Here is a 10637-nt window from a genome sequence, read left to right as displayed (position 1 = left end):
AGAAAGGAGAGGAGAGGAGAGGAGAGGAGAGGAGAGGAGAGGAGAGGAAAAAAGAAAAAAGAGAAAGAGGGAGGGAGGGAGGGAGGGAAAAGTGTATTTGCTGTGTACTAAAACATACTGGCTGGATGGCAGAAGAACTGAATTACCTACATGTTCCCAGGGGCTTGGAATATGGAGTCTCCGCTAACAGTTTCTGTGGTTTTGCAAGATTATTAAAAAAAGAAAAAAAAAAAAAAAGGAAAACAGGGTTCTGGCTACATGAAGAAAATAAACTAAATATGAGGATTCTCAGTCATCTGGAGGATGATTATTGTTGACTGTGGGAACAGCTCACATATTTGGAGGCAATGCCTATGTAAGCTCACGGGAGCAGCTTTGTGGGGCTTGTTGTGGGGCAGGACAAGTGCCTGGCCATGGATGGGGGCTGCCCCGCTCAGTGCAGCTGCTGCCTGCAGTTACTGGGATGTGAAATGCAGAGCTGAGGTCAGCTGCTGGCTCAGCACTAAGCAGCTTTCAGTAATTATATACGAGCATAAGGCTGGTGCCCCTAGATCAAACACTGAGAAGTTTACACAGCCACTGTCCACTCTCATTTCCACCATAAGGGTGCTCTTGCTCTCACAGGGGTGCAGGTTTTTGAGGTTTCCTGCAATTTTCTTATCCCCTTAGCAACTAGGTTTATTTATTTTTATTTATTTTTCTATTTATTCCCAGGACTGAGAGCTCTGTCACACACTTTTCTGTGTTCTGAGTAACCTTAAACACTGAAGAGCCAGGAATAACTCCTTTGCTGCAGTCAGTGCTGGATACAGGCACTTCTTTTATCTACTGAGTGAAATAATCAAAGACAAGAGAAAACACTGAGCCAGGTAGCTGGTGGCAGAGTGGAAGCAATATCTGAAAGACTTTCACAGCTTCAGGGGTCAATGTACATTTTAAAAAGCGCACTGTGCTGTGGGTCTCTGCCCACAGCCACCAAGGGTGCCCACCACTCCCTACCCATAGACTGCCAGATGCCACCAGCCAGGGCTCGACATTACTTTAGGGACAAGAAATTATATTTAGCATTGGCTCAACTTTCTCAATAACTAGATCCAGAGAAAGACTGAAGTAGTCTGCAACAGGCAGGACATCAGCCTCTTATTCAGCTTGTCCTGAAAGGTTGTTGACACTTATGCCTATAAAGTGCTCAAAATTAGTCATTACACATGCCCAGAGCTGTTATTATCACAGAAAATGCTTCCCATGAAAGCTCATTTATGCTTTTTTTAATCAGTCTGGATGTTGAAAGGTAGTAGAAAACCTGGTGTCTGTAATCTCTGCAACATGAAAAAGCCTGGGTTCACTCTCAGTTTCTAGTGAGACTATCCTACCCCCACATGGTGGACCAGGATGAATCTGTTCTGCTTTCCTGAGGCAAAAGCTGTGGCTGAGGCTTTTGTCCAGGCACTCTCCTCAGTGTCACTTCTGTCCCTTTTTACATGAAGGGAGTCACAAGAACAAACACTGGGCCAGCTGCAGGACTTTTCTCTTGGGAAGCACATAAAGCACCTGTGTGTTGGAGCTGCAGAGGGTTTCTGCACACCCCAAGTGAAAAGCAGCCCCGTACTCTTCCCCCTCCCTCCAATACCTACACTACATCCAGTTAGCCACATGCTTGAGGAAAGGTAAGGATAAGGGTGGAAAAGGAGTAAATTGTTTTCATCCCTATCAGATGGAGGTAACAGTAAGTTTTTCTGAGAGATCAATTCCCAAATATCTAGCATATCTGTACAACATGGAAGTTCTACCCTTACCCTGAATGCTATTATATTAACTGAAAAATTTCAGTTTGCAGTTCCTCATTCCAGAGAATCTGCATCTCAGTGAAAGCTTACAGGAAGAAGACTTTGCAGAAGTAATGCAGAACACAACAGATACTTTCATGGGGCTCTGCTGTGGGTCTTTCTTGTGTTTAAATTTGAGAAGTATGTTGCTCTGCAGAAGAAAATTTAAGTGTTCAGAGAGGACATCAACTTCCACTACTGCCTCCTGGAGGACTATGGCAAGGCAGAGTGGAACTTTCTTGTTCCCATTCTGCTGCATTTACACTGATGTTCAGCAGACAACACCAAGCATGGTGGCTCTCCTGTTTTAAAAGGGGTTTAAATACTGGAATTGTCAGCAAAAGGGCAAGTTAGTCTCTCCTAACCCCCACTCCAGCCAAAGCCTTCATGTAGCTTCTGTAATACCAACAAGCCTTTGGGAACTAGTCTTTCCTGGAAAAATAAGTTAATGCACCAAGTCAGCTGTTAACTTTGCAAGGTGCTGTCTGAGATAAGGGCTCACATGAACTATTTCTCTGCTACATAAGTGCTATGTTTTATGAAGCCAAGTTTTAAGGCACTTCAACCATTCTGACATTTAGTAACTGCATTAACTAGTATATGGAAGCAAGATTAATATTTATTAGCTTGAAGTATCATATTTTATTCAAGTGATATCATAATACATTATGCATCTGCCAGTTATAATCCATTTTAATTGGTTCCAAAACCTAAGCAGTAAATAAGTAAGACAGTTTATCTAGTTAAACTGAAAAAACAGCATTCCACACAGCCAGTACTAAAGATGTCAACCGTATAATAATTCCAGCATTATGTTATGGCTTTCCAGAAAGTCATGAAGTTTAACAAATTAGAACACATCAAGAGCCATTTTCCAAAGATTTATTGAAGTAGCGACAGGTTGCTCATACTGTGCTGGAAAAAGCAGTTTTATTGAATTCAGATACTTAAAAACAGTATTGCAGCACAAGATATTGCTATTTGTAAACTAGACTCCATTGTAAACTCTAATCCTTCAGGGAGAGTCAGTTTGCAAGATCTAAGACCTATTTCCTAGCATAATCATCTTGCGCTCATGGAAAAACTGCAGAAAGGCACTTGAAAGCTGTTTCTTCCTTTAAGACATGGACTTTTTCAATCTTGCTGGTAAGAATTTCTCCTTTAGTAAGAATGCATCTTCACTTCAGCTTTACTCCAAGTCATCATGATGCTGGGAAGTTTCATTAATAACCTAATGAAAAACAGAAACACTTGCATTAAGTTTTAGTAGGGAGATTTTTGTGGGTTTTTGAAGAGTTAGAAGTGGAACATCCACTTCCAAAATGTGAACAAGAGGGTATCAGCTCTCACTTATGAGAAATTCTAGTTTGTAAATAGCACACATAAACCATTCAAGTTTTATTTACTTACACCAACAACAGCATCTTATCCTAAGCGAGTGAAGTATCTCTGTTTACTGTCACATGTTTTCATAGGGAAATCTATTGAGAACTTGCTAACTCAGCTGAACTTAAATAATCAATACACAGGTAACAATCACCAACCTAAAGTTTTACTATCAGATGAATTTTGATTATTTTTTTTCCAGAGAAACCTGTCTGCTATACCTGTATGTTCACACAGCTTGGAATGCCAGTTGCTGTTCTACTCAATACTTACTACCACATACAAGCTGCAGTAAGCAGTAGGCAAGCTGAAGAATTTAAGGTTACCAGCTGTGATAGAAATAAAATTAAAGTTACCACCAACCTGTCCATCTCTAGTTTCGACGGTCTTAATTAGAAGTGTTCTCTTTGAGTGAGTGTCAACCATTGGCTGAGACTCAATGTTGGTTTCTGCAGAAGAAGATGTATTATTACCAATAGTCTAGATGAAGTGCCTCCTCAAAGAAATGAGGCGTAACAGATTTTAGTGTCAACTTTCAGAATCCCAATTTAGTATACAAGGAAGTCTCCTGCTCTGAATAAACCAGGTCTTCCACATTTTTTTTCTCTGTGCCCCTTAAAGCACTTTCAGCAGGTATCTAAACCAATTACTTGCTATGTATCAATATTTAAAAACATGTGTCCAGGAACAGAAGAGCTGCTACCATCAAAGGTTAAGTAGTTGCAAATACTGTAGTTGGATCCAAGAAGAGTATTCACAACTAACTGCACTTTTAAAAGTTCAAAAACCAGCAAAAAAGGAACTATCCACAACCCTCATGCTAATCATACAGCAACTGCCTAAACTGAAATAGCAGAAACAGCTTACCTCTCAGGTTCAAAGCAGCAAAGGTTGGAATAGGCATGTTAATCCTGAAGGAAAAAAGAAATGGGTAAAATCAGATATGGGTATAAAGTATCTTCTAATAATTTCTGGCTTTAGAAAAATGTTTGCATGTGATTACCTGCTCTCTTCACCCTCCAGCAGTTTTCTGTAGGTGGCAATTTCAATATCAAGAGCCATCTTTACATTCAGCAGGTCCTGGTACTCGCGGAGATGGCGAGCCATTTCTTCCTTCATGTTCTGGATCTCATCCTGCAGACGCCCAATAGTGTCTTGGTAGTTAGCAGCTTCCACAGCAAAATTCTCCTCCATTTCACGCATTTGGCGCTCCAGGGACTCATTCTGGAAGAGAATAGTGAAATCAAGCACTGCTGCAGTTCAGTGACTCTTCCCCACCCTTGAGACCCTCAACATTTTAAAGAAGGAAAATTGTGTTACATTAGTATCCTTTCTGAAAATGCCTAGACATGTCCCAAATTTGTCATCTCCTTATTTTCCCTTTGCAGAGTCAAGGAGAGTTATGCTGCAGCGTGATTTGAGGTGTGCCACATATTTGTTGTGCCAGGTGGCAAAGCCATCCTTTACAGTAAGCCCAACACATGCAGTTCAAGTCAGCATGCAGGCAGTCCTTAGTAGAGGAGATCTGCAGGTGTACTAAACACTGTTACATCTATTTCAAGCTTGTCTTTAAAGGAGTCATGTTTTAGCAACAGTAAAATTTGCACCTTTCACTGCTCCTCCAGGTTTTTTTAGTAACTTTATCTGTACCTGATAGACAAGGCATAAACACTTTCAGAAAGTGCTAAATAAACAGTGACTATTATAGCAAGAGAATGAACGTATTGTTTACAGCTTAAGACTGATTCAATGTATCAATCTAGCCAGTGCACTGTTGTGCATACACAAAAATCGAGCCCACAGCATCCTTTTCAAAAAGTATTAATATGCTGCTGAATTGCATAGCAGATTCCTGCTTTCACATCCAAATTGACAATTAAACTGCAGTGCAGTGCTTAAAGCTGCAATGAAGAAGAACAACTGCTGTCTTTTACTTACGCTTCCCTTAAGAGCATCGACTTCGCAGGTGAGAGACTGGATCTGTCTGCGGTACTCATTGGCTTCCTGCTTGGCCTGGCGCAGGGCATCGTTGTTCCTGTTAGCAGCTTCAGAGAGATCTGCAAACTGGAAAACACCAGTCCTGTTAGCATAACACTTCAACAGAAACAGTGAAACAGACCTTCTGTGGACACAGCAGTTGAGGACAACTGGAGGTATTACAAGGGTTAGCACCTGAAATGCTTAAATATTAGTATTACTCTTAAAGTGCCTCTTCTATTTCTAAATGTTACATTAGAATTCATAGCAAACTTTCGTACTTGTTTTCCTGCCCTGTACATTTCCCATCTTTCCACAATTTTTTCACTAATTTCTCCAGGCCAGGAAAGACTCCCAGTGTGCACCCATTACTTTGCTGCTGTAGTAATGGCACAAAATGTTTTCAGTTGTACCTTTCCCATAGTAGGATTTAAAAGAAGACTTTGTGTCATGGTTATGTTCATGTCCATTAGAGAGACAGAGGGAACAGCAAGTGCTACAGCAAAGCTGTTAAACAGAATTAGTTCCAGTGCCAGATGCATTTTACTTACTTTGGACTTGTACCACTCTTCAGCTTCCTGAAGATTCTTAGCAGCAACACTTTCATACTGTTGGCGAACATCACGCAGGGCAGCAGTAAGATCAGGCTTAGAAACATCCATATCAATTTGGATGTGCTGTTCCTGGAGCTGGGCCTGCAGTTCTCGGATTTCCTTAGAGAGAAGTGGACACTCAACATTATTGCACAAAAGCACTCAGATCATACACAGGTGAGGACTCTGGGACAGAACCAGCAAAGAGCTTCCTTGCTAGACAGTCTGCATCTAAACACAGACCTCATTTCTCAGCTTACCTCATCATGAAGTTTCTTCAAGAAGACAATCTCCTCTTGCAGAGACTCAACTTTGCGCTCGAGATCAAGACGTGCCAGAGAGGCGTTGTCAACATCCTGAGCAGAGAGAAGAACAATCCATAATTTTACAAAACTGATGGAGAGAAGTCTCTTACAGGAAGTTTAGCAGCATACAGGCTGGTGCTACATCTGAGCCTTTTGGCAAGACAATAGGAAATCAAAAGCTGTAAAAAAACCTTTTTGCCACCTCCTACCTTAGCCTTAAACCTTAGATATGCAGCTTTATTCTGAATTTGAAAGCTATACCACGTATGTTGATTACATCTTTGCTGACATGCTGCTAAGCATGATCAAGAGCACACAGATCATAGTGGGTGTAAATCCTTCAAGTACTTGAGTCAGAAGTCTGCAGTAAGTGCTTCTAGCTTGACTACACTGACAAAGAGTTGCACTTTGCAAACTTCCACTCTTTTCAGTGGGGCTTAAAAGTGCAACACGTGTGCTGTCAGGCCTATCAGTGGGCTTAACTTATGGACTGCTTGGTGAAAAAGCACAGAGCCCCTTAGGTTCACAGACCACACTTTTAAAGCATACTTGTAAAGCTGGTGAGGTATGTGTAAGAACTGCAGTATTCACAATGCAGGTCAACAGTTCTCCTTTGAGAAAAAGAAGGTGTGAGCATAAACACAAACTGAGCTACTCATCATTGCCTACACCCTCACAGTTGCTGGCAAAGGCTCCACCTTTTGCTGCACAGAGATAGTCTTAATCAACAGCAAAAATTCATTTAGAGCATAACAGAAGACACATCATGAATGCTCTAAAGGAGCAACTTGAATTAGTTCAAAAATATAAGACATTGCCATTGATTGGCAACTTCTTACATTTTGAATGTGTAAGGCATTTAGTTTGCAAAGGGGAAGATTGTTCCTTTCACGCTAGTTACATACACAGCCACATGCTTGTGCTCACAGGGTATTAACATATCAGGTTCTCACAGCTTACTCTAAAGCTATTTTGGATTGCCCAAAGCATAAGCATTCCTAATCAGCAGCTCTCTTTATTATGGCACCTTTGAAATAAGGAGTGTTTTCTTTAGACTCCTAGAAAGCCTTTCCTTGGATCACTCCTACTCTGGGCCAAGGTCCTTGCTCCAGAAAAATTATCCTGTTTACTTTATCCAGCAAAATACCCCTTTCATGCATCATTCCATAACTTTTCTATCAATTCCAGTTTTACACCCACAGTTCGTATCAGCTCTTTTTCAGCTAAGGGAAAGAATTTCCTAATTAATTTGTTCTCCTCCCCCCAAAACCCCTCATGACCATTCTGGCAGAAAATTACATGGCTATGACCCAACATGTTTACATAACTGGCCAGACATCCAAAGATTTTCTAGAGGATTTTGCAGAAAACTTCACCCTGAAGGCTTTATTTTTTTTTAATAACAACTGAATAGCTACAGGATTTTAAGACCTTATAGTAAATTGAAAGCAAGTTAAACTGAAGACACAATATGTGGCATGTGCTTTACTATATGCTATCATTTATGCATTCCCTATCACTAAAATTCAGTGTTTCAGTAGTTTCTAGATGTGTGGAGAACTACATAAATGAATTGGCTACTTGTAGCCTGAACAACAAGGACAACTTGTTTGCAGTTGGAATACGTGCTGATTTTATCCCAAGAGCTTCTTCAGTGCAAGCCATTAACCTTGCAGGGTTGAGCATCCATGTTTACTTTAGACAAACTTAATGTTAGCCAGGACCTGACCTGTTAGGCTTGTCACAGGTTCAGGACCTATTCCTTGCTGCTAGACTAGCTGGCAAACCTGCAGCAACTTTCTCACTGTGATGCTTGTCCTGTCCCAAAAGGAAAGTCCTCACTGAACTTTCACATATACTTTTTGCAATACATCCCTCAGCACATCAGTAAAATCATATCTTTGTCCAGAAGAAATAAATTAAAATTCAGTACATATGAGCTGAACAGTCTCTGAAACTGGCAGCTTTTGGAAATAAAGGTTAAGTTCAAATATTTGTTCTTTATTTTACAATACTGAAGTACACAACTGTTCCATCAAGTAAAAAGTATCTTTGATGATACATCAGAACAGGAAAGCACCTGCTGAAGTGATCCAAGTCTATACAACTGTACAACTTTCCAGTGGAAAAATATAATGATTTAATAGAAAGCTGTGCATTGTTTTAAAGTGGAAAGCACAACAGGATATTTCAGCTTCAGTGTTCTGTGAATTTAATTTCACTTTCAGAAGAACAAAACTTGCACTGAAACAGATTTAGGTTTCAAAACCAACATGTTAACTCCATCCTTGCCAGTAAGGAAAAAATAGGTATGACTGATGGTCAAATCAAGCACACCAGCATGCACCAGTTATGTCATGAGGGGATTTAGTGTAGAGTTTCCATAGACAATGCTTTGCATTTCTTATGCACAAGCTACAACTTAGGAGGGTAAATGGATCCAATTCTGACTGTCCTGCATGCACACATCTGCTGGAGGCTGAGCTTCTGAGTGACCCCTTTCCAAATAAAGGGAAGAGCTGGATAATGAGGGTAGGGTAGGCACACCAAGCCAAGCTTACTTTAAAGCCCAGAGCCTCCATAAGATTTAACTGGATTGAAATGCAGACATGCCTAAAGTGCACCAATTATATATGAAAGATCAGGTAAAAGCCAACCTTAAGTCAATTGATCCTTCAACTGAATTCAGCAATGAATCAGAGTAGAAGAGGTTCTCTAAAACTTAAGTTAAATGCTCCTTCATAGAACTTCACACTACAGTAAATTGTCTTAGCGCTCAAAAAAACCCAAACCCATAATCTTAAATTAAAGCAGTATCTCAGACTGTTGTTTAAAACTTCTGTCCCTGGAATGCCAGTGGAGAGTGAATTCCCAGGCTCTGAATGGGAGTAGGTGTTTCAGTTTCCCCACACTATCTCTTGAACACACCTGCTGTCCTTCAAGGACTGTAAATATACTGCAGTCAAAAGCCTTTCCCAGGGAAACACTAACAATCAAGTGCTGATTTCCTGAACAGTGACTTCTGTTAATGCCTATGAAGAGCTCCGGGACAAAGTCAGCCTGTACCCAGCTGCCTGGTGATAAGGGCAGTCACTTCCAGTCTCAAAGAATGCTAGCAATGCTGTTTTACACCGGGAGTTTTAGGGAAGAGACCTTGTTTTGAGAAGGCACATTCCTAAATATCTCTTAGTCCAAACAAGGCTTAATCTAAGTTGAAAGCTGGTTTTGCACAAGTGAAAACTTGAGCTTAAGAATTTTAGAACACTGTTTGCACAGTTGTTTCTGGTTGTCATGTAGATTTACTTTATCTGGATAACATCACAACATCCTACAAAGACTAAACTCTAACATAACTTGTTTCCTATGTTAACAGCTTTGTTTTACGGAGGATTAAATTTCATGTTCTTAATGGACACCCAGAGGAGGCAAACTCAATCCTGTGACCTCGCCCCAAGGAACACACTGTCTACTTCTTGTCAGCAGACAACACCCACATAAAAAACCTTAAATTTGAAACTCTTGCCCAGTAATGCACTGACCAGTGATTCATCAAAAAGGAGTTCTGTTTTGTACAAAAACTGGCCCATAACAGACACATTTCGCTAGAAATATTCCCGCACCATTACACATTTACTAAGAATGCAGCCCACTGCGCCCTCCCCTCCGACACAAAGGGATCTATTATTTCAATCTGCTGCCACCACACTTGCCATAATGCCTGTATCTGCATTCCACGGTGAATCCCATAGAAACCATTAATACCCTTCAGCCAAGCGAGCAGATGGCCCCCTTTCACTTTTATTGGATCGGAAAGTGATTCCACGTTGGGGTGTTTTTTGTAAAACGGGCTAGACTTGGATAAAGCAGGACAATAGTTTACTCCCCTCCCCTCAGACTGCAGCATCCCCCTAAAGAAAACACGGAGGGCTTGCGTGAGAACTGACGGAAACCTCTTTGTGCAAGGAAAGCAAACTCCTGCACTCCCACCCTCCGCCCCAGGCACAGCCACCACCCCCTCGGGCTCCTCCCTCCTCCACCACCGCTAACCTGTCTGAAGGACTGCAGGGTGTTCTCGGCCTCCTCCCTCTGAAGCATCTCCTCTTGCAGCCTGGAAGGGGCAAGACGGCGGTGAGGAGGGAGCTCACTTCTCCCGCAGCCGCATGATGTCGTCGGCGAGGTTGTCCCTCTCCACTTCCACTCGTGCCTTGTCGTTGGTGAGCTGGTCCACCTGTCGCCGCAGCTCCCGCATCTCCTCCTCGTAGAGGTCGCCCAGGCGGGACGTGCCCTTGCCCTTGAGCTGCTCCAGCTCGGCCAGCAAGATCTTGTTCTGCTGCTCCAGAAAGCGCACCTTGTCGATGTAGTTAGCGAAGCGGTCATTAAGCTCCTGCAGCTCAACCTTCTCGTTGGTGCGGTTCGCCTTGAACTCCGTGTTGATGGCGTCGGCCAGGGAGAAGTCCACGGAGTCGTGGAGCCGCATGGGCGGCATGCTGCTCCGCAGCCGCACCGACGTCGTCTTGGTGGCGTACATGCCGCCGGGCGAGGCGGGCACG

The 10637-nt window shown here is 42.1% G+C and overlaps 1 protein-coding gene across 1 annotated transcript; it reads right to left on the bottom strand.

Annotated features, from left to right (window-relative positions):
* Positions 1 to 4211: 4211 nt before the first annotated feature.
* VIM (vimentin) lies at positions 4212 to 10631 on the bottom strand. The gene is made up of 6 exons (XM_031066789.1): positions 10233 to 10631; positions 10135 to 10195; positions 6043 to 6138; positions 5741 to 5902; positions 5151 to 5276; positions 4212 to 4436 (listed from the first exon to the last, which is right to left on the bottom strand). The coding sequence occupies exons 1-6, from the start codon at positions 10613 to 10615 to the stop codon at positions 4212 to 4214; spliced, it is 1053 nt and encodes a 350-aa protein (XP_030922649.1). The 5' UTR covers positions 10616 to 10631.
* Between the last annotated feature and the right edge of the window lie 6 nt (positions 10632 to 10637).

The sequence above is a fragment of the Geospiza fortis genome, unplaced genomic scaffold (assembly GCF_000277835.1).
Source record: "Geospiza fortis unplaced genomic scaffold, GeoFor_1.0 scaffold138, whole genome shotgun sequence".
NCBI classification, from domain to species: Eukaryota; Metazoa; Chordata; class Aves; order Passeriformes; family Thraupidae; genus Geospiza; species Geospiza fortis.
Note: the sequence above shows the minus strand (reverse complement) of the source record. Positions and strands in the feature narration are given on the sequence as shown.

Excerpts from the sequence above, each read along its gene's own strand:
- VIM (XM_031066789.1), bottom strand. The coding sequence starts at position 10,615 with ATGTACGCCACCAAGACGACGTCGGTGCGGCTGCGGAGCAGCATGCCG. Across the intron at positions 10,196-10,232 it reads ATCATGCGGCTGCGGGAGAA|GCTGCAAGAGGAGATGCTTC; the intron begins GTGAGCTCCCTC and ends TGCCCCTTCCAG. Across the intron at positions 4,437-5,150 it reads TCGATGCTCTTAAGGGAAGC|AATGAGTCCCTGGAGCGCCA; the intron begins GTAAGTAAAAGA and ends ATTCTCTTCCAG.